This window comes from Salvia splendens, chromosome 2 (genome assembly GCF_004379255.2).
Source record: "Salvia splendens isolate huo1 chromosome 2, SspV2, whole genome shotgun sequence".
Taxonomy (NCBI): Eukaryota; Viridiplantae; Streptophyta; class Magnoliopsida; order Lamiales; family Lamiaceae; genus Salvia; species Salvia splendens.
This window is the reverse complement of record NC_056033.1, coordinates 38160157-38182426: the sequence shown is the minus strand read 5'-3', so window position 1 is coordinate 38182426 and position 22270 is coordinate 38160157. Positions and strand designations below refer to the sequence as shown.

At 37.9% G+C, this 22270-nt stretch overlaps 3 protein-coding genes and 1 pseudogene across 19 annotated transcripts; 2 read left to right on the top strand and 2 right to left on the bottom strand.

The window, feature by feature from the left end:
• Window positions 1-1016: 1016 nt before the first annotated feature.
• Window positions 1017-3674, top strand: LOC121765873 (annotated as a pseudogene).
• A 277-nt stretch (window positions 3675-3951) lies between these two features.
• Window positions 3952-9884, bottom strand: LOC121792647 (casein kinase 1-like protein 9). The gene is made up of 14 exons (XM_042190671.1): window positions 9199-9884; window positions 9040-9080; window positions 8290-8359; window positions 7948-8096; window positions 7756-7851; window positions 7366-7436; window positions 6644-6705; window positions 6488-6551; window positions 6214-6298; window positions 5368-5494; window positions 5156-5229; window positions 5021-5078; window positions 4782-4912; window positions 3952-4494 (listed from the first exon to the last, which is right to left on the bottom strand). The coding sequence occupies exons 1-14, from the start codon at window positions 9272-9274 to the stop codon at window positions 4234-4236; spliced, it is 1365 nt and encodes a 454-aa protein (XP_042046605.1). The 5' UTR covers window positions 9275-9884; the 3' UTR covers window positions 3952-4233.
• Window positions 9885-14835: 4951 nt separating this feature from the next.
• Window positions 14836-21657, top strand: LOC121792646. Of its 17 annotated transcripts, none has more exons than XM_042190670.1 (4): window positions 14836-15209; window positions 15298-15385; window positions 20413-20909; window positions 21005-21657. In XM_042190670.1, the coding sequence occupies exons 3-4, from the start codon at window positions 20634-20636 to the stop codon at window positions 21497-21499; spliced, it is 771 nt and encodes a 256-aa protein (XP_042046604.1). In that variant the 5' UTR covers window positions 14836-15209; window positions 15298-15385; window positions 20413-20633; the 3' UTR covers window positions 21500-21657. The 17 variants fall into 17 exon arrangements, 4 of the variants coding, with proteins under 4 accessions (XP_042046604.1, XP_042046603.1, XP_042046602.1 ...); XM_042190669.1 differs by having other exon boundaries at window positions 14837-15209; window positions 15326-15385; XM_042190668.1 differs by having other exon boundaries at window positions 14846-15213.
• On the bottom strand, window positions 17665-19436 carry LOC121792445. Its single transcript, XM_042190395.1, has 3 exons — window positions 19353-19436; window positions 18999-19179; window positions 17665-18902 (listed from the first exon to the last, which is right to left on the bottom strand). The coding sequence occupies exons 1-3, from the start codon at window positions 19434-19436 to the stop codon at window positions 18343-18345; spliced, it is 825 nt and encodes a 274-aa protein (XP_042046329.1). The 3' UTR covers window positions 17665-18342.
• Window positions 21658-22270: the final 613 nt, after the last annotated feature.

Here is a 22270-nt window from a genome sequence, read left to right as displayed (position 1 = left end):
CGTAGAAAATCTTTGTCTAGATTAAACCATGCTAGTATTCTATACAAGTTTAGAATTTGAGTGGAAAGTGGAGTAATTATTTTATTTTGCAATATTGGTCTAAAGTATACCTCTTTCATCCCAAGTTATTGCTTGAGTCATTATTTCATTTCAGATTTGTGTTACTTGATTCATTTTTATTTATATAAAAATAATACATCTTATTTTTATTATTTTCTTTTCTTTTCTACTCCATATTCGATTTCATCTTTATTTAATCACTAAACACAATATTTTTTTCAATTTTTTGTCTAAACCTTTAAATATGTGGAAATAGGAATTGAAGCAATACTGAATTTAGAAAAGTAAGAAATTCAGCATATTTTGACCATATCAAGGTGAAAAATGGTTTGCTCCCTAGGCAAAACATGGATAAAGTTGAGCCAAAAATATTTTTTTTATTGAACGTGTACATTCATTTTGACTACTTTGAGCACATTCTCATAGTCATTTTGACTCCAACTCCACCATCCCGGAGTGCAATCTCCGAGGAAAAAAGAGGAATTCTAGTTGTAAGATATCTAATGAAAATGCATTATCGGAACTGGGTTGGAACGACAAGCAGCTCTAGATTCGGGGGCTCTTGCTATAGCTGAACGATATCGATATTGATGCTAGTAACGATATTGATCGTGACTTTGATACGGAGCTGGGCCGTATACTTCTATTCGAACTCCCTGAATGGGAAAAGGATTTCCAGGAATGGAATAGAGAGATACATCTTCTTTCATTTGAAATTACAAAAAAAATGGCATTAGTATATTCTAAAATATTTAGTCTCACATTTACTTTTAATAAGATTAATATTTCGTTGGCGAGTTGTTAAGATTAAATTTCATCACCGATCTAATCTGATTAAATCAAACTAATTATAAATATAAGTTAATATAAAAATTATTCCACATGATATGATCATAATATAAATTAATTATAATCACGATTTAAATATATTTTTTATAAAAACTATCATGAAATTAAAAAAAGTTCACATAAAGTGAAGACGAGGAGAGACAGAGAGAAGCGAGATTAAAATTCGTCGCATCCTTTCTGCCGCGAGAGAGAGAAGATAACAGTTTTGATCAACATGAACATCTTCTCCAAAAAACCTACGCCCCGAGGTTTGTTTGCCCTACATCATCAATTCACTTCAATACTTCTTCAAATTAGATTCTCAATCTTATCTTTTGATAAAATTCTCTCAATTTTTGTGCTGCTCGATTGCAGAGGCGGTGTGGGAGAGTAAACGTGAAATGACCAACGCTACCTGAGGTTTTTTTTTTGTTAAATCCTGAGATTAATTGATCTTACAGTTACAGTTACTTGATTGATATCATATGCACACTTGTTTGATCTGTGATTTTGATTTAGGCATAGAGAAGGAGATCAACACATTGCAACTAGAGGTATGTTGTGCTTCTTAATGCAATATCACTAATTTTTTTAATTTTATTTAGAGCATGGGATGATTGTTGATGATACAGGAAAAGAAGCTTGTTGCTGAGATTAAAAGAACTGCAAAAACAGGGAATGATGTATGTTTTAACATGGCTTATAAGCACTACACACGCTAAAGACTCTGATAACACTTAGAAAAACCGCACAGAATAATTATATCTTTTGTTCTTCATGTATATTTAGGCTGCAACCTAAATTCTTGCACGCTAGTTAATCCGCGGCTTCGGCAACAAATAGCCAACTTACAGAGTAGTCGAGCTCAGATGAGAGGTATAGCTACTCATACTCAGGTATGCAATCTGATTATATGTTTCTTGTTAAGTTCCTCTTGTACATCCAGCTGAGAGATGTACTTAACTAATTAAGAGTATTTTTTCAATCGCAGGTGATGTCCGCACTAACATCTGTAGCTGTTGGAATGAAGGGTGCCAGTAAAGCTATGTCAGCAATGAATAAGGTAGAACATTAGTTGATGTACCATTGCTGCATATCATACCTTGCTTGAACACACCAGATAAGATCAATTTTGAAATAGGTCAAATAATCATATTCAATGTCTATGCGAAAGCTAGCCACGCCACCAGTTCGAATGGAATTACTTGGTGATGTGACTGATTGACTTAGTTTTAATTCATATTATGATGGTGCATGTGATTGCAGCAAATGGCTCCGGCAAAACAGGCAAAGGTGATTCAGGAATTCCAAAGGCAATCAGCACAAATGGATATGACTGTGAGTCCCTATATGTCTTCTGTAAGATACGATATCCTCCGGCATGGGAGTTAACATTGTTCTCTCTGTGGCCATTTTGCCATGTGTATTTGTACCTGTAGACTGAAATGATGTCAGATGCCATTGATGATGCTTTGGATAATGATGAGGCTGGGGATGAGACAGAAGAGTTGACAAACCAGGTAACTCTTTTTTTGTGTAGATTGAAAATATCAAATGAGTACTGCTTTAGTTACAGCATATTAGTTAATGGTGATATTTTCAACTTAATAACCCATATAGATTAGTCAAAATGTTGATTCATAGCTATCTTCCATTTTCGTATATAGTAGTGGACACCAATTAATTCTTCCAGTTAGGATTTTGAATCAGAAAGATCTTAACAAACTAATATGTAAGTTGAACACTGTAAAAAGTTTAACTCCCCACTAGAAAAGAAATAAGAAAGTATAATTCCATCTTATTCTTGTGTGGTGATGTGGGGCTGCAGTATTCTACCTATCACATCTTAACTAAAGGCTCCTAATCTTTCAGCTTTCCGTTGCAGTAAATGTCTATAATATGATATATTTAAGAGACATTTAAGTCCCTTTATATTGTTGATGCCTATAGCAATTTTTATGGAATAACTATTTTTTCTAGTTTCCCGCCACTCTTCACTAATTAGAGTGAGCATTCAAGTTTAATAAATTGTGATTACTCGTGAGGAGTCTGCAGATAATATAGTGAAATGCATCAGATGTTCAAAAAGCGTTGGTTTAGCTACCGCTACACATAATACATCTCTTACGTACCACATATGCTAATACTTGTCTATGATGAAATATACCAGGTGCTAGATGAAATTGGTGTTGATGTTGCTTCACAGGTTTGTTTCTTTTTCAGCACCCTATGTCTCAATCAATGTGTTTCTTTTCTTTCTTTTTTTCTGGGCATTTATCATGCAAGTTCCATTTATTTCAGTTATCATCTGCTCCCAAAGGAAAAATTGCTGGGAAGAACACTGAAGGTGCCAGCAGGTATAAAAAATTGTTGTTGCACTTGAACTCACATTCCATTTCCTAGATATCACCTCAACTGTCGTCCTTGTCTTGTAGTTCAAACGTCGATGAACTCGAGAAGAGGCTGGCTGCCCTCAGGAATCCTTGAATTGCAAATTGGATTGGGTGCTGCAATTTCCATTTAACATCACAATTGTGCACATAGTTATTTATTGACTAGCAGTTTGTCCTTCCTTTGGCGTCTATCAAATTTTTTCCTAGTGATTAACATGGAATAGTTTTAATCTAATGTTACCAAATGTTTGTGTAACAATTGTTAAGGCTTCGTAAACGCAGTAAAATTGTTTAAAATTTCCCAAAATTAGGTATGAGGAGGTATTGTGCCTCGTTTAAGTTGATGTAACATCTCTGATATTGTTTTATGATGATATTGTTTAAGTTGGCGTATATTGTTTTATGATGATAATAACAATTGTTACATTTTTGGTTATAACCTTTTTGTGAATTTTCCTCAAATTAGAAAGTCGCCGATTTGCATACAATCTATATTCCGTTGAGTTAGACATTTTTATACTCCAAAATGGATGGCACCGTTTGGTTTCAGCCATCGTCGTCTGGTTTCTGCAAGCCTGAAACAGTGAGGCTTATAGCAAGAAAAGAAAAGCCATAGTTCATTTTTGTACAACTATTATGAAAAGTTCAAAATAGTTAATACGCATAAGAATATGGAAACGTGTATGGGGGTACGCAAATGTTTATTATAGCTACAATTTTGTCTTGTAAAGATAGAAAAGTTGAACTCATCAATTCCTTGGATGAGCATACACATTGTGTAGTAACATAAAATAACTCTTCACAAAAAAACATGCTCAAACGGAAGGATGGATGAGCATCAACAATTGTCTACGACACATTTCACATTTACAAGGATTATAGATAACGTGAAGATCCCATAAATAGGTGGCCATTGTCAACTTCACATTACCTTTCAAAAGAGCCACTGGTATTACTTCCTGATAGAGAGGAACTCAAAGCTCCGTAAGGGATCATCACGAGTGCCTTTGGTTGCGCGAGTAAAGGCCGATGGTTTCTGCTCAGCACCAGATTGAGCTCTTTGTGTGGTGGATATGCGACCACCACTCGGGACCAATTTGCCCGTGCGGCCATCAATGGCTTCACTGGATGAGCTTGGTCTGGTACTTGAAACAGCTGCTCTCTTTGAAGAGCTGCCATTTCGCGATGTGCGGCCCTTCTCTGAATCTGGTTGCTGCATTTGAGAAAACATAAAATTAACTCACAAATTAAAGTCCAAAATTAACAGTTTACTCAAGTATGGCACGTAGATGTGCAGCTGCAGCGCATGTTTGACCATTAAAACATAGGCTACTCTTTCCTATTAGACCCTTTCTTTGAGTTTCAATTTTAGATACAGGGTAACTGCCGAATGGGGGCAGGGAGCGACACAAAACAGCTTCTAGGAGACACGAGTGCAGTAAATTTAACAAGCACGTTACATCATAGCTGATTTTTTTCAGAATGGGAAAGAAAAGGTACCACATTCATCGATGAAGGTACATCTTCAGATGTCCTGTGTCTAGACTGTTCACCATACCGACCAGTAATCATAGCATTTCTTCTAGAGAAAGCTTCTACTGCACCTGAGAACTTTTCTCGAAGATCTTGCCCTATGTAAAAATGAGGAAAATTCATGAGAAGCTGACAAGACTTAATCCAGCATCCATTTCAGTTGACTTAGTCTGCAAATGTTTACGGGTTAGGGTAAGGGGGTATACCTGATGTTCTACCTGGTCTTTCACCAGAGGGTCCAGTAACAGGATTACCAGGAAGATTCTGTATGCAAGCCAATAAGTTGTTCGGTTCACACCATAAAGTACACAAAGCAAGGATGTGAAAAGCCAAAAACTCACCCTAGTTCTGGAACTAGAACCAATTTGTGGATACTTCAACATAGTCCAGTCAAACACATAGTCAAACTGGTAACCTGCACAAATGTTTCAGCAAGTGCATGCTGAATTAATACTCAAGGAGAAAGTGAACAGCTAAATACCAGAAAAAACTTCTTAACAAGAAATATTTTTGGGAGCACACAAGATCGAGACACAATTAGACTATTTGCTACCTTCACGAATAAATAGGTCTCGGAATAGCCTCTTCAAATAAGAATAATCTGGCTTGTCCTCAAATCTTAATGACCGACAATAGTGAAAGTAAGATATGAATTCTGATGGATATGATTTGCACAGCACCTGTGGTAAATATGATCAAGTTAAACTTTCTGTGACTGATTAAGTGCTTGTAGCAAGATAAACCCCAAAAAAAGATAGAAATTTAGTCCTTAGAATATTTTGGATCAGACAATAATAGAAAACTCATCCACGCTCTGCTTCTCCCATGCATGATATGCACAGCCCTGGTACATTTTATGTAGTTTTCAAAAATTGAGATACTATTGTTAACTAAAACCTACTGACGCAGCCGCGCAAAAAGAAACAGGGTGGTGAAGAAAACCAAGAGCATTTGAAAACATGGGAGTAAGGTTTCACAACAGAAAGACTATTATACAGTTCAGAGCATGTTTAGGAATATCCAACATACTGACATGTTTATTAACATGATGAGGACCCATGACAAGAAGCAAGGCAGGTTGGTTGCAAACACTTGGTGAAATAAAAAATAAAGAGAAAAAGTAAATTAAGAAATATATAATATACTAGGACCTTTTTGACAGCACAATTAAATTAAAATAGTTTCATGAGAAATGGAGAAAGCATTCATTAGATAAATTAGAAACACATCCCTCCATCAATTCTCCATCGCCATTACAAAGAGAAATCATGTAGTAAAAAATAGAACAGGTGCTTAAATTTCTTTTCACGCTATCACCCAATTTAGAATACTAGCGTATGCAGCAAAACATGCATAACCAACAACAATAAAAAATGTAAATAGTGCAGTGAATATAAACCTCTATAGGAGTTAACATTTTCTTCTCACTGATCCTGTCATATTTCTGCTTTTTGGTGCCAGCTTTTAATCCCTGCCAAGGGAGACTGCCAAGAACATATACAGAATAAGGAAAAGAAGTAAAACTTGAAACACTTGTTAGATAATAATTCAAAACAAGGAAGGCAAGATGACAAAAACATTTGATAATATTAATTACAGTATCCTTTTATTTATTATAATTATTTATCATTCTTTCAAAAGTTACACGAGCTGTGTTAACACATATCACCAACCTCCCTCTCAGGAAGTACATTAGGACATAACCCAGAGATTCCAAATCGTCCCTTCGGCTTTGTTCTGAAAACATGAATAATTTACAAAATAAAATTGTGGAAATTTGATCAAATCTCGAAGAAGGAATAACCATACTAATACAATACATTACTCACCAACCCCAAGATGCGTATTGACACTGGCATAGCGAGCTGTACCAGTGAGATTCTTATTTTCCCTGGAATCAAATGTTAAAGGAGGAATAGTAAGAACATCGAGTCAAATATTAAATTGCAGAAATGATCAATTGCCAAAAAAGGAAAAACTAACTTGTGATCAAATCAAGATTCTTAGTAAGTTGCCATGGTCATTTAAGGGACAGGAAGGCATAAAACCCATAAAAAAGAGAATTTTATTAGACATCAAAGATGTTTATCATGCTTCAATGCAAGTATCTATCTGTCATCAGGAGAGGAAGAGTGAAATTTGAAATGAATAATTCATATTTCTCAACCTTTCAGGTCTTAAAATTTGCCAAACTACATAATCTTATTTATTATTACCAAGGTTGCTGGAATCCTTTGAAATCCAGTATTTCTTGGCTAAACCAACTGAGCCATGTAGGAAAAACTAATGTGCAGATGCTATATGCCAATAAAAACAAAAGAACTTCAGTACTGTTCAACTGGTCTTCTAATTCCTCTACATGCTTCCACTTTGAAAAAAAGTACTTTAGGGCTCACAAAAAGCCATTGCACGTTAGCGCAGCCATTTCTTGCAATTAAAATAAAAAATTCTGGCAAAGTAAGTGGTGCCAATTAATAAATAAGAGTGTATAGAACATATGCACGCTATAATGCTGCACAAACTGAAACCATGGAAAGATATGTTAAGGTACCTATAAGGTATGTGCTTATGAGTCTGAAGATCCCTATACTTTTTGGCAAGACCAAAGTCAATGACATAAACCTGCAAAATAAATACCAATATTGTGACAAGTAGAAACCACCAGCACCGAGATAACAATTATGCAGAAGCCACTTTGTGTGATAAATATAAGTTAGAGATTTCAGCCCACAATTGAAATGAAAATAGAAACTCTGCTTTTAATCATAGGAAAATTCCTTAGTATAAAACGACACTGTTTGCCTACAATATCACATTGTTTTGGTTGACGTCCGATAGTGCCACGTAAGGAAGTCAATCGCTTTCCAAAAGTCAAAAGTAAATGCTCGTGAAAACACTTGTATAAATAAAAGTATGATGTCTATATAATAGAAAGGCATACCTGATTTGCTTTGCGACCTAAGCCCATCAAAAAATTATCAGGCTTTATATCCCGGTGAAGGAATCCTCTTGAGTGCATGTACTCAACTCTATTAATCTACAAATTAAAAACAAATTTAGTTTTTTTTACAGTAAACTGAATTCCCCAAATATTAGAGCTGACGAATGGGCTTTGAAAGTCCCAACCACTTACAAGCTGATCTGCGAGCATTAACACTGTTTTCAAGGAAAACTTCCGGTTACAATAGTTGAAGAGATCTTCCAGACTTGGCCCTAGAAGGTCTATCACCATAATACTATATTCGCCCTCAACTCCAAACCATTTCAAGTTGGGAATGCCAGCTATACATATGAGACAAAACACTTTAGATTTATGTTCAAATTAACTTCACTGTGTTGACACACAAAAGAAGAGCAATCCAAGAACCTGATTTTTCACTTGCATACACTTAATCAGGGTGCACATGTCCCTATGAAGTAGCCTGTGTTTAAATTATGAGTGTGTTTAAGGAGTTAGGATTAGAGAACAACTTACTTCCTCCTTGGAGAATCATATAAATTTTTGATTCGTAGTGAAGCTGAGGATGCTTGGTCTTCACTGACTCCTGTCAACAGCAGCAACAATAAAACCATATTACTAACAATGAAAAAAATCAATGGTAACTGTACAAATAAGATGCAACTTCCTAGCATTAATATATAAACATATAAAAACTTAAATGCACAAGGATACAACTGCACTTCACAGTATCAGAGATAAGTAAACATAATGGTAAGACAATTCATGCATAGAAATGATATTAAAGTTTAAACTTGCCACGATTAGGTAGATTGTCAAAATTACAAGGATATATCAGTAATTTCTTCATGTAGACCTTCATAAATCTAGTATCTATTTCTGATGAGGCCCGTGTGAGATATATATACTATTAACTTCATTCTAGCACTTGACAAGCAAGCATACACTTGGTTATTTAAGTTCATGTGCTATGCATATTCTCATTAAGACAAGGGCAAAAACTTACAGTGCACCTTCTAACCTGTATTTCAAAGTCTCAGTTTTATTAAGTAAGTACTCCATTAATTAAGGTGAGAAATAAAATAGCATGAGAGCGGACTAAGTTACCCTATAAGTCAGTCCCAAGCTCGAGATTGATAATTGCAAATTTCAATAGATGACATGGTAAGCCAAAATATATTGCGCGGACAAATAAATGGAACTCACTACTTTCACCACTTAAACACAAACTTCAACAAGATGATGGAAAAATCTAAAGAAAAATACCAGCTTGATGGCTACTTCTTCTCCACTTTGTATGTTCACGCCTACATATAGAAAGATATATTAGTATATCTTTGTTTATCAGAAGAAACATTCAAGCCCGTTATAGCAATCCAACTAGATCAAACGACAGAGTGAACTAAACGAGGAATGGTGGTATACCTAAAAAGAGTTCACCAAATGAGCCGCACCCAATTTTCCTCCCAAGCTTAAATTTTCCGCCCACAACATTATCCATGACAACTGGCCGGATTAAGAACAAATTCCAAATTCCAAAATAAAATCAACAGAACTCCAACCGACTACGACTTGGTCAGAAATTTTGTAAGAAAAACGAATCGAAGCAAAAAAATAGTCCAAAAATAACGCAAAAAAATCCCAAAAGTCGGACTCCCCACAATTGAATCAATAAATAAGCAAAAAGTTATCGATCGAGGCCTTATTTCCTCGAACTACATCGTCGGCGAGACGAAACCCTAAATCACGAACTCAAAATCACTCATCATTGATCAAAACCCAGAATACAACCGATCAAAATAAACACGGAGTAAGCTTTTGATTAGGATGAGTATTTTAGCAAATCAACGAATCTAAAGAGTGGTAGTAATGATGATAACGAACAATACAAAGGGGAGACAGATGAGCGAGAATTGAGGAAAGAGGTGAGGGAAAAGGAGGGGGGGCAGGGCAAATAGTTTTGGGAGAGCAAAACAATGGATTTCGTGAGTGTGTGCGGTGTGTGTGTGTGTGTGTGTGTGTGTGAGAGAGAGAGAGAGAGAGAGAGAGAGAGAGAGAGAGAGATTGATGATTGATTATCGATGTGTGTTGGAAAATAAAGAGAGCAAATTGAAGTGATTTTATTTTCTTCATTCTTTTCATTGAAGAGAGTAATTGTGACATTTTTATATAGTAGGATCTATACGTTGGAGTATATGGAAAGAGAATAATACCAAAGATAAATTAATATAGAATAAATTAAGAAAAAGAAAACAAATATGGAAACTAAATATGCAAAATTTCCTCATATTTACAAAATTAATATCTTCAACTTATTCAATATCCATGATAATTGATAGGATAACCTAATCGTTGAATAGTTAACAGATAAAAAGGGTCAACGTTTTGATGTATACAAATCATATGAATGTTTTTATATTAGGTGGCGTGCTTGTAAGTGTAAATATTTATAATTATCTAACATATAAATTATAATAATTCAACATTCCCATAGTTATCTTGTTATCTCACTTCACTTGGTAAGGCTATCCACAACGCTGTTCCTATAACGTTTCTTAAACCACTATTTGAGGGCCCCACTGTACTTTTTTACTCCGTTCCTTAACTAAGGAACGGAACTTGCAACCCTCCGTTCATTAACCGTTCCTTAACTGTTCCTTAAATTACTATTCATTCAATTTCATTTTTTTTATTTCCAACTAAATTCAATTAAAAAACACACTTTATTAAAAAACAAACACACTTTATTAAAAAACACACAACATTAAAAAAATTACAACTTAAACTTAAAAAAATAAAAAGCACACAATTAAAATCCTAAAAAAATAAAAAGCACACAATTAAAATCCTAAAAAATAAAAGTACACAATTTTAATAATTTCATCCGCCAAAATTTGCCCAAATGTGCTCAATTAGATCCTGTTGGAGTTGGGTGTGGGCACTAGAGTCGCGTGTCCTTGCACGAATAGATAACCGTTCTTGTATAGACGGATGCGCTCCACTTCGAGGCGGACTACTTGCGGTTGAGCTTCCGGGGGATTCGTCGTCGAACCAATTTCCCGCCTCGGGTCCTTCGTCTTGGACAATCATGTTGTGCAAGATTATGCACGTATACATGATGTCGACCATGTTTTCCATGAACCACGTACGAGCCGGGGCTTTGATGATGTTGAAGCGCGCTTGGAGAACCCCGGACGCCCTCTCCATATCCTTGCGAGCAGCCTCCTGCTTCTGCGCAAAAAGAGCCTGCTTTGGGTTCGCAGACCCACTGCACGTCTTCACGAAGGTAGGCCACTTCGGGTAGATGCCATCGGCGAGATAGTACCCCATTTTATAAAGCCTGTTGTTGGCGACGAAGTTGATGGCCGGTGCTTTACCATCCAAAACTTCGGTCAAGAGGTCGGACTGGTGGAGCACGTTTACGTCGTTGTTCGACCCGGGGACCCCGAAGTACGCGTGCCAGATCCAAAGGCGGTAGTCGGCAACGACCTCAAGTATAACGGTTGGGTGGGTGCCTTTGTGGCCGCTCGTGTAGGACCCCTTCCACGCCACCGGGCAATTCTTCCATTGCCAGTGCATGCAATCGACGCTGCCGAGCATCCCGGGGAATCCGTGCACTGTTTCGTGAAGGTCGAGCAGGAACTGACAATCGGTCGTGCTTGGCCTCCGGAGAAATTCGTCGGTGAAGGCTTCCCGGACGCCTTTGCAGAATTTGAGCAAGCACATTCGCTCAGTGTTGTCTCCGATGTGGAGGTATTCGTCGAACATGTCGGCCGTTTGTCCAGTCGCAAGCTGGCGGATTGCTGCAGTACATTTCTGCAGCGTCGTGTGGCTGGGACGGCCGACCGCGTCGTACCCTTCCTGGAAGAACTCTTCCCGGGCTGCCAAAGTATTCACGATGTGGAGAAATAAAGGTTTCCCCATGCGGAAACGGCGACGGAAGTACGTATCTCCCCAAACCGGGTTATCGCAGAAGTAGTCGCGTACTAACCTTGCAGCGGCTTCCTCCCGGTTACGATGGATGTACGTACGGGAGCGTCGTTGGGGCGGCGCGGCTTCTTCGGCCTCCCGTCGTCGATCTTCTTCAAGTGATTGTTGCAATATTTGACGCATTTGTTCAAAATGATCCATTAGTTTGATTAAATTTGGGAGAAGGAAAGCAGAGTTGATTTGAGATGAAAATTGGGGTGGAAATAGAAAGGAATAGATGTGTGTTTGTTATTGAAATGAGTATGAAATAGGAGTATTTATAGAGTAAATAAATAAAAAAAATAAAAAAAAATACAAAACGGATATAAAAAAACGGTCACATTACCGTTGCAATTTTTTTTATTATTAAATTCAAATTTTTTTAAAAAAATTGAATTATTGCGTCACCGGGACAAAGCCCACTCGCGGGGCAGCGAGTGGGCTTCACGCGTCGAATGGGAGGCCGCCACGTCGCCTCGGCGCGTGGCGGAACGTTTCGTTCCGCGTTCCCCCGGAACAGAACGCGACACGGCATAGGAACGGCATGGGCACGGAATGGCGACGGAACGGAGCCTGCAACGCGTGCCGCCGCGGAACCGTTCCGCCGGAACGGCATAGGAACCGCAACGGCACAACGTTGCGGGTGCCTTAAGCGCAGCGCATACACCTAAATCTAGTAGAGTATATTTTACATAATTATGGATTTGATTACCTTATCAACTGAATGTAAATTATGTAAATGATTTTCCAACAATGAATTTTTGATATGGCGAAAAATATGTACTTGAATAATTAAAGTAATGAATGATTCTTGAAAACGTGTGATGGTATGTTGTTTCCACCCACAAACGTGCATGCCCCTACTAATCAAAAGGTGAATTACCATCTAATTATTTTTTAATCCTATATATGTGAATGTGGATTAGTTTCATGAGTTAGCAATCATAATAATTTTGTCCCCCAATGCTTTTAATTAATCATAACAAATCTTAATATTTTATTAGAGTGGGTAGGGTAGATATCAAGCTGATGCTATTCTAGTCTTGTTAGATTGAGATTTTTGGGTCTAATTGAAAACTAAGATGTATTTTTAGCCACTCATTTATAATTTTCGCGCGATGTCAACTACGGAGATATTATGTCAATTAGGGGGCATAATTGTTATTTTCGCACGATGTCAACTACAAAGACATTATGTCAACTATGATGTCAACAGCAAACATTATTTATGTCAACTATTATGTCAATAACAACATTTTACAAATACTTAATGTAAAAAATAAATATTTTCATGTCAACGACCTATATTATTTATGTCAACAACAACATTTTACGCATAATATATGTAGATATATGTAGTTGACATTATATGTATGTAGTTGACATGGATTATTTATGTAATTGACATGGATTGTACACATAGTTGACTTTTTTTTAAAAAAAAAAATTAACTTCATATATTTATATGAAGGAGGAAATTACAAATCAACTCCTATAACAAGGAGGAAAGACAAATTACGCCACCTAGGGTTCGAACTCGAGACCTCCAGGATGGACGCGGTATCCAGCACCCTTTACCGCTAGGCCAAGGGGCTTGGATTTGTACACATAGTTGACATTATATGTGTATAGTTGACATGAATTGCATGTGTAGTTGACATTATATGTGTGTAGTTGACATGAATTATATATGTAGTTGACATTATATGTGCGTAGTTGACATTAATAAAGGGAGATAGCTAAATCTTGAATCTAACTCTTAGCAACTAATTCCCAACTGGGGAATATCACCAAACACCTAGAGCGCATTATGATTAAGTCTGATTCCCTAATCCAGCTCACATCCAACACAATTGATAATCCAAACCCTAAAACTTTCAATTCCATAAACAAATCAATAATTAAGCTTGCAAAAAGTTCAAATCCTATAACAAAAGTAAATTTTGGAAAATCAATCTCTCAAATCAGTTCACATCCACCACAAATCCTATAACTTCGATCAATAGCCTCACCACCAATATTCCGGCTACCAGAAAGCGACATAGAGATGAATTCTACATCTTGCCTCAATTCCAGCGGGAGATCAACTCCTCAATTCATCAACATGTAATTATTCCAATCAAAATTCTTCGATTTTATTAAAATCAAGTAGCAATTGTTTCAATTGATGATGATTTTTTGTAGACGATGAAAATCCGATCGGAATTGAAGCAGCAGGCGAAGATGGCGGCGGCGAGGATGGGAGAATCGGTGGCGAAGACGCTGTGAGAGAAAGACGATCAAATCGAGAAAATGGCGAGATTGAATCTGATGCTCGAGGAGAAGGCGAAAGGCATCTACCTTGAGAACCAGCTGTGGCAGAAGACGGCGCGGGCGAACGAAGCGGCGGCAAATTCCCTATGGCACGCGCTAGCTCAATTCGGAGGCGCAGCCATGGCGGCGGCGGTGGAGGAGGATGTGTAGTCGTGCGGCAGCTGCTGCGATGAGACGATGGAGAGTAGTGAGAGGAGGATGTGCCGGATTGTCAACTCTTCACATGGCAATAAAGCAGCTATTAAAACATGAAATTACCATTCTGCCATTTCATAATTAATTAAACTAAAAATATTTTTCATGTGGCAAATTCTGGACCACTCATTTAATAAAAATGAGTGGCTGATAATGTATCTCAATTCTCAATTAGGCTAAAAATCTCAATTGATCACAACCCTTCTCTTTTTACTTATCCATTATTTTCGTTTTCTTGATTTCTATTCATTATTTTTAAATTAAAGCTACCCATTATCTTTGATAAAAATAATCTAACTTTATGTTTTGTACTATAAACAAGCATCTTTGGAGATGTCAATTTGGCCATGATGAATTGGGCTAATTAAGAACAATTCTAGGACAGTGAAGCTCATATAACTAATTATTTCATTAGTTGGTCTTCATATGTTATCGAGCTCCAAATCTACTGTTCGGATTGTCCATTCATATGTGCGATTGATAAATTAATCCAACCCGAGCTAAATATGAGAAATTGAGGGGGACTGATTGAGAAGCTCATTTAGAGAATTATATTTTCTCAGCGTTTGATAGAAAGAGAGACGTTTTAAAAACTACATTTGTACTTCATCACCAAGTTATGTTTTCTTAGGGTTCGTTTGATTGGTATGATAGGCAAAGATAATGCCTTTTATCTAGGTCCTATATTGTTTTTATTTGGTATGATACACAACCTCGACGACCCGGGATATAATGGACGACCCGGTAGCATTTAAGATAGCTACCTGCCAATTGGATATATGCCTAACCAGGCAAGAGTCCCTGATAGCCCACTATGTCATCGTCTCAGATTGTGAAGTTCTGACCTCAGTGACCATAACACCCATCGCCTTCCTCCTCAATTCATCGATTTTGAACTACAATTTGTCAATTACCCAGCCGCCCAGACGATTGTACGGTTCCCTTCGTCGCCGACGACCGTAGGTAACCCAATCGGACATATCACTGCCACCCACTGTCATTATTCCCGCTGCACAACAATAATTGAATTTCTATAATCTAATTCAGGTCGAACAATCTGTGTCGTTGTTGTCAGGAAAGCTCGATTCTCACACAGTTCTTCATGGCTAGGGAAGAGGACGGCCCTCTGGATCAGGTACACATATTTCACCATTCACCATCGTTCATATCTTTGTTATTGTTCTGGATGTGTAGCCATTTTGGAGAATTGAAATCGATTAGTGTGATTACAAGCGGAGATGCGATGTGGATTTAAATTGGGTATTCATAACGGGATCTGAAAATAAACATCCTGTGTTTGTCCTGAGATTGAGTTTGAATCGCATTATACGTGTTGAGCACCAAATGAATGCTGCTGTTAGGACCCCGTTCCTAAATTGAACTGAACCAATTAGTGTTACAATGGTTCCAGATCATTGATTACATTGTTGTTTACTAGCTGTGGTTGTTGTTTTTTGTTGAGTTTCGAAGAGTATAGAGTTGGGTTTGCACAGCATGTTATCAATTTTCTTCTGGTAAAATGTGTTAGTAAAAACACGTTATGATGCATCTATGCTTCAACGACGGGCAACTGTATGTGTATTGGTTCATCAGGGTGACCGTAGGCGTGATGATATAACAACCTTGTTGATTTTGCTAGAGGAAATAATACGCAATCATCAGATAAACTTGTTGCTTATATCCCTCATAATCACGCTTATTGGGCCCCAAACCCACAAGCGCAAACGATGGGACAGACTTGGCCCAACACAGATGCTCGATTCAATTCCTGCTCGTGTGAAGTAGTTGGATAGGCATGTGCGTGTCACGGATAGGTCATCTGTGGATAATTTAAGGATGGACAGAAACACATTCGGGCGTCTATGTCGTCTACTCCGTGATCCTGTAGGATTAATTAACAAAAAATTTGTGATAGTAGAAGAACAAGTTGCCATGTTCTTATGTGTTTTATCATACCATAAGAAAGCTCGTATTGTTGGGTATGATTTCATGCCATCCTCCCAAACTGTATCAAGATACATACACACTGTGCTCCGTGGTGTGCTCACGCTTCACAGTCTGTTTTGGTGAAGCCCAAACCTATAGACGATCTGTGTTCGAACCGGCGTTGGAATTGATTTAAGGTATATTCATTTGCATAACGTTTCTGTTTGAGGTATATGCAAGAGTGGTTCTGATAATGTTAAATACCAATGCAGAGCTGTCTAGGAGCCTTAGATAGAACGTATATCAATGTACGAGTGCCTATTACGGACGCCCCACGATATCGGAATCGGAAAGGTCACATCACCATAAACACATTAGCTGTTTGTGACCCACAACTTCGATTCATTTACGTCCTTCCTGGTTGGGAAGGTTCTGGGGAGATTCAAGGATTTTACGCGATGCAATAAGTAGCCCGCTCGGTCTCAAAGTGCCTAAAGGTTAGTGTGTTGTTCAGTAACATAGTAGTTACTAGTCTAATGAATCAGAAACCATGTAAATGTTCAATTGGTATATCCTTTAGTCAGGTTGCTACTACCTTTATGATAATGCATATGCAAATGCTAAAGGCTTTGTGACTCCATATAAAGGAGTTCGTTATCATCTGAAGGAATGATGCCCTGGTAGGCAAGCCCCTCAGTCACCGAAAGAGTTGTTCAACTTAAGATACACTAAGGCGCGAAATGTCATTGAACGATCGTTTGCCATTTTGAAGATGCGGTGGGGTATTCTTAGATCTGCAAGTTTATACCCGATTGATGTGCAAACCGACCTTATAATCGCCTGTTTCATGTTACACAATTTCATACGAGCTCAAATGGTGGTTGATCCGGTTGAGGCGGAATTGGATAATCAAGTAGACGATGACGATGACAGTGAGAACGAACATGAGGACGATGATCATATCAGTATTTTCGAACCTTCAGCATCATGGAACAATAAAATAGATGATCTTGCAAGAGCTATGTGGGCCGAGAGAAACAATCGATAAACGGGGACGATCATGAGGTAATTGTATGAGTTCTATTTGGTCTATGTTAAGACATATTGGTTTTTTCCTTTTTATGTTTCAAATTATGCATTATGGAGCATGTAGCAACTTAGTTATTCTTTGATTTTTTATGTTGAGTGATCTATTTGAACCTCATCTCAAAATTTGAATTATATGGTTTGTGTTGTTCAAATAAAATTTTTAAAAATAGTATCGCAGATTGAGGAGTGCACAGAAGAAATACACCAAAATGTTTACTACCTTTTTAATTGGATGTAAACAATGACATGAATATGATTTCATCTAAATAGCTATCGAAATCATACCTTAGGGAAAATGATGGAATAATTAATATAGGATACATATACATAATAGAAAATTTAGTATGAACCATCACTAAAATTCAACTTGATAATCTACATGCCTATATATACAGACAACTCAAAATCTTTTTTCAAGAAATAGGATTACAAGAAAACAAGATCCCTTTTCCACACTTTATCAACTATAACAAAGATAGGGGAAACATCAATTGAATCATGAACATCAATTGAATTCTTCAGATTTCCAATATATACAGAAACTGCTGCAATAATAATGAAGTGGAAACACCGGGATTGAGAAGTTTAATTTACTATCTAGCCATTGATTATAACAAGTTATATATTATCAAAACCGAATCAACACAAATAACTAAATCATGTCGCATAAAACAATGAAACAAGGCAAATACATAGTAAAACATGGGTCTATTATATGGCATCACACCGCAACCAATCATGGAACACAATACAATACAACCTACTACATAAACTACTGCCCTCGTCGCAAACATCTCAACGAGGCTCCATGCTAGTTAACCAAACACCTAGAAAATTTGGTGAGCGCCATACACCCAAACACACAAACAACAAGCTACATAACAACAAAGAAAATTAGAACTAGATCGGTACTACACGATGTCGGCTACCAACAGCTATGCTTGCGGATGATTGAACCAAACATAAAACTGGACGTCATTAGCGTCTATGAGCTTGAAATGGCAGTGAGTACCGACGACCAAATTGTTGCCACATTTGAACCGACGCCTGCCACGTTTCACCCAAATTTTGGTGTCGCTATGACCCATCGTCACTAACCAAGAGTCTCCGTCCACATTGAAGAACACTGGATCCTGAAGGGCTGTCATTCGAATGTACCATTGCCAAAAAAGGAAACGGGATCTCAAGCGTGCGTTTGATGTTAGCCGGCGTCAGTGTCACGATGAAAGTCGGGCAACCGTCTTCATCTAGTGCGCCTGCGTCGGAAACATAGCCATCGTAATCCGATGTATCAATCTCAGCGTCGGATGGCTCGTAGTCGTCCGAGGTATCAACATTCAGAGAGTAGCTTTGATCTGAGTCTTCATCCTCCACCGCTTGATATTGTTCAAGATAGATACGAAGTGTTAGTTTGATGTACCATTGCCAAAAAGGAAACGAGATCTCAAGCGTGCGTTTGATGTTAGCTGGCGTCAGTGTCACGACGAAAGTCGGGCAACCGTCTTCATCTAGTGCGCCAGCGTCGGAAACATAGCCATCGTCATCCGATGTATCAATCTCTGTGTCGGATGGCTCGTAGTCGTCCGAGGTATCAACATCCAGAGAGTAGCTTGGATCTGAGTCTTCATCCTCCACCACTTGATATTGTTCAAGATAGATACGAAGCGTTAGTTAGTCTCCAAAAAATAAATGACAAGTGCACACAACATCATTGCGTTTGATGATATACTTACCTTGTAAATCACTCAGAGGGGGGAAACCACTGTTCGGCTTGTACCTCTTCACATGGAACACACCCACGTCTACCAAAGTGAAGGTGAGAACGTCGCTGTGGACAATGCGGTTATAGAGACGAAACTCCGCCCATCCATTGTGGAAGTGACACCTACTTGCGATCCGAAGGAGGCGTACTCTCTATTGCCTGCACTGGTCGTCACCAGTCTGGAGTCGAAAGGGAGATTTGCTCCATGAGTCTCAACAAATTTGGGAGGAATGCGCTGCAAAAGTGGGAACGACGAGAAGTGAATTCTGAGAATCGGTTATGGTTGAAAGGGTATTCACATGAAACGAAATATGAAAAAACTTACCAACTCGTCCATGCTATGGTCCTCAGAGAATTTTTTGAAGAATGAAGGAAGCCTAAAGTAGTCCAAACCACCATTGTCGGCCATGCTAGAATTTCCTCTTTGGATTAGTTGGAAGTGTGCGAGTATTGCAATCAACTTGAATTGGGTATTTAAAAGTGAATACAAAAAGCTTTAACTGTGTCTAAGAAAGGATGTGATGTTTCCTAGACACTGCATCGACATCCAGATCTGAGAGGGGATGATCTTTGACTTATAAATGCATCCATCGATATTCAACCCCATACGCAACCCTTCTGATGAGTCTCTTCCGGATCAGTTGCGAATTAAAAGCTGAAATTAGGATTGAGATGAGGAGAATGATATTTGGCATTTACTAAACCAATCAATGAAAAAGATATTTTCCAATTAGATGCGGTTTTTTTCCAGTTTTCTCCCTTGAATATAAGCTGATTTCCCAACATTTTAATCATCCACTAAGCATAAAATTTACAATTAGCGACATGGTTTAATATCCTCACTAACCGTTATATTAGGGTTTAGTGTTTAACTCTTCTGTAAATAAGCCAAAAATACAACGTCACTACTTATTTTTTAGGAAAAGTTTATAAAACGTTGATGCACTGTCGAGCATTTTATTTATATAAAGCAAAATGAACAAACTCTCTTTTTGTTCATTCGTAATTTGTCGTAGCAATTGAACGATAATGAAGGTGATGACTGAAAAATATTACTCCTAATCATACATCTAATAAAAATGTGTAGTGGCCCACTTCTTATTATTTTCCACATTTTTTTCGTAATGTTGGATGAGTATGGAGTACATGCAAACAAGCATAGCTAATGAAACTACACGTGTCAGTCATTAATATTGGTAAGCCTAAACAAAACCATTAAATGATTTATTAGAATATACTGCGATTGTTTATATATACACAGGTATTTATATACCGTACAAATGCTGAGTACTCGTGAAATGTATTATGACTAAGCACTATTGTTGCGACTGCATTATACAGTTGTCAAAAAATTACCTCTTATCCACCATAATGCTATTTCACAGTACGAGTTGAGGTCGACTGCTCTCAAACTATAGACTAGACATATATCTACCAGGTGTAATTGCTCAACCAAAATCCATTGAGGTACTGGTGTGGCTCTTGTATATAAGGTGGTTGAACCCTAGCAAAAAATATTGTCTACGTCCACACACTTCTCTGCAAAATGAACCTCTAAGTTCCCCAGCAATCAACCTTCTTCTACCGAGGCAAATGGAGTCGAGAGATGGATACCCTTCTTCTTTCGACATTGATCAATTTGAGGAACGGGCGGGAATGGGAGGATGCACATGTACCAGAAAAAGGGCTTTGCAATGTTTGTGGAGTTATAAACCATCCATTTGGAGCTGATCTTTCTTCCGAAGAAATATCAGTGCGAGTCAAAGTGTTGAAGGCGCGATACATCATGTTTAAGAAAGTTGTCGCCACCAACGGAGTACCATGGAATATGGAAGATAAGGTGGTGGTTGCCGATGACACAACTTGGAAGGCTATTTTCCAGGTATGTACGCGTATAAAGTTCAATGTCTCACAAATTTTTTGTTAAAGTGGTAATTTATGTCCGCACTGAAGTAAGTTTGCAATTTTATTTGTTAGAGGGATGCCTCCGTCGGCACATATTACTATCGTGACGAGCCAGAGTTCACTCTTCTTGCCATCTTATTTGGCTTATCTGACGTCAAACTAGAGTTCCCGAATGAGGTCATTACCTTATCGGACACCACCGAGGTCATCTTGCTCAGTGATTCACTGGTACTCGATGCACCCATAAGGGGAAAGCCATATGATTCGCCCGCCGATTCTGATGAAGTAACCTCACCGATGCCGGCCCCATCCGCGCGTGTTCGTCGCAAGCTATTTGATGTTGGTGTTCCATGCTTCGACGAAATGTCTTCTAACAAGTCTCCTACCCGCTTTAAACCCATGAAGGAGGGTATTTTCTCGTCCCCTAAAGGGTCATTGTGTGCATCATGGAGTCCGTGCCGATTTCCCGTAAAACATCCCCGTAGATGGACGGTGTATAGGCATGCCGACAGTCGTTGTGTTATGGGTTCGGGCATGTCGATGTTTTTTGTGTTGTCGAGGCTTTAGGTACATTGTGGAATGACGATGTTGTATGCATTATTCTCGTATGTATGATGTTTGGATGCATCTTCTCGTTTATTTGGGATGTAGGGTTAATTACAAATATTAGTATGTGTAATGTGTAAGATCTGACTTTAATATTGAATAGATAAACTCTTGCACAATTATCCAACCTGTTCAAGATTTGATCTTTCTAATGCAACGTGAAATAGCTAAGTAGTTAGCGCATGTACAAAATTATTTCATAGTTTGTGAAATGTATGATCATGAGAGACATTAATATGGTGGAATGTCAAACCTTTTATTAATGCCTACAAAAATTATTGTGATCTAAAGTCATATAATGTAGTAAATGGCACTACACAAACAAACAACAAACAAACATCTTAGGGAGCATATCAACAATTAGTACACAAACCCATATTATATAAACCTCATATGGTTCGGCAAATATGATAAATACCTACAAAAGATTGCAGTTGTGGCTACACATTTACTATCACCAGATGTAAATGCATTCACAACTCATTAAGTCCTACCACAACATCTTACTTCCCTCACTTGATATAGAATGAGGAATAACATACCAAAAACAAACAAATCAGTTTAGTGAGACTAAAATCTCTCCCAAAGAAACATAAGTCTAATGCAACTTTGGCTTAAAGCATTCCATCAATTTCCAAAAGGTCTATCACAAAGGCGACACGAGCACCTTCGGACAATCCCTGAAAGAGGTCCATAATCTCGGGCTCCTTCACTAGCTTCTTCGAAATGTAG

Bases quoted from the DNA above. Each gene is read 5' to 3' on its own strand.
- LOC121792647 (XM_042190671.1), bottom strand. From the start codon at position 9,274: ATGGATAATGTTGTGGGCGGAAAATTTAAGCTTGGGAGGAAAATTGGG. The intron at 6,706-7,365 runs GTACCTTAACAT...ATTTGATTCCAG, and splicing joins CATAAGCACATACCTTATAG to GGAAAATAAGAATCTCACTG. The intron at 4,913-5,020 runs GTATACCCCCTT...ATTTTTACATAG, and splicing joins AAGACCAGGTAGAACATCAG to GGCAAGATCTTCGAGAAAAG.
- LOC121792445 (XM_042190395.1), bottom strand. From the start codon at position 19,436: ATGGCCGACAATGGTGGTTTGGACTACTTTAGGCTTCCTTCATTCTTC. The intron at 19,180-19,352 runs GTAAGTTTTTTC...TGCAGGCAATAG, and splicing joins ACCATAGCATGGACGAGTTG to AGAGTACGCCTCCTTCGGAT. The intron at 18,903-18,998 runs GTAAGTATATCA...AACAATATCAAG, and splicing joins CCCTCTGAGTGATTTACAAG to TGGTGGAGGATGAAGACTCA.
- LOC121792646 (XM_042190670.1), top strand. From the start codon at position 20,634: ATGGATACCCTTCTTCTTTCGACATTGATCAATTTGAGGAACGGGCGG. The intron at 20,910-21,004 runs GTATGTACGCGT...TTTATTTGTTAG, and splicing joins CTTGGAAGGCTATTTTCCAG to AGGGATGCCTCCGTCGGCAC.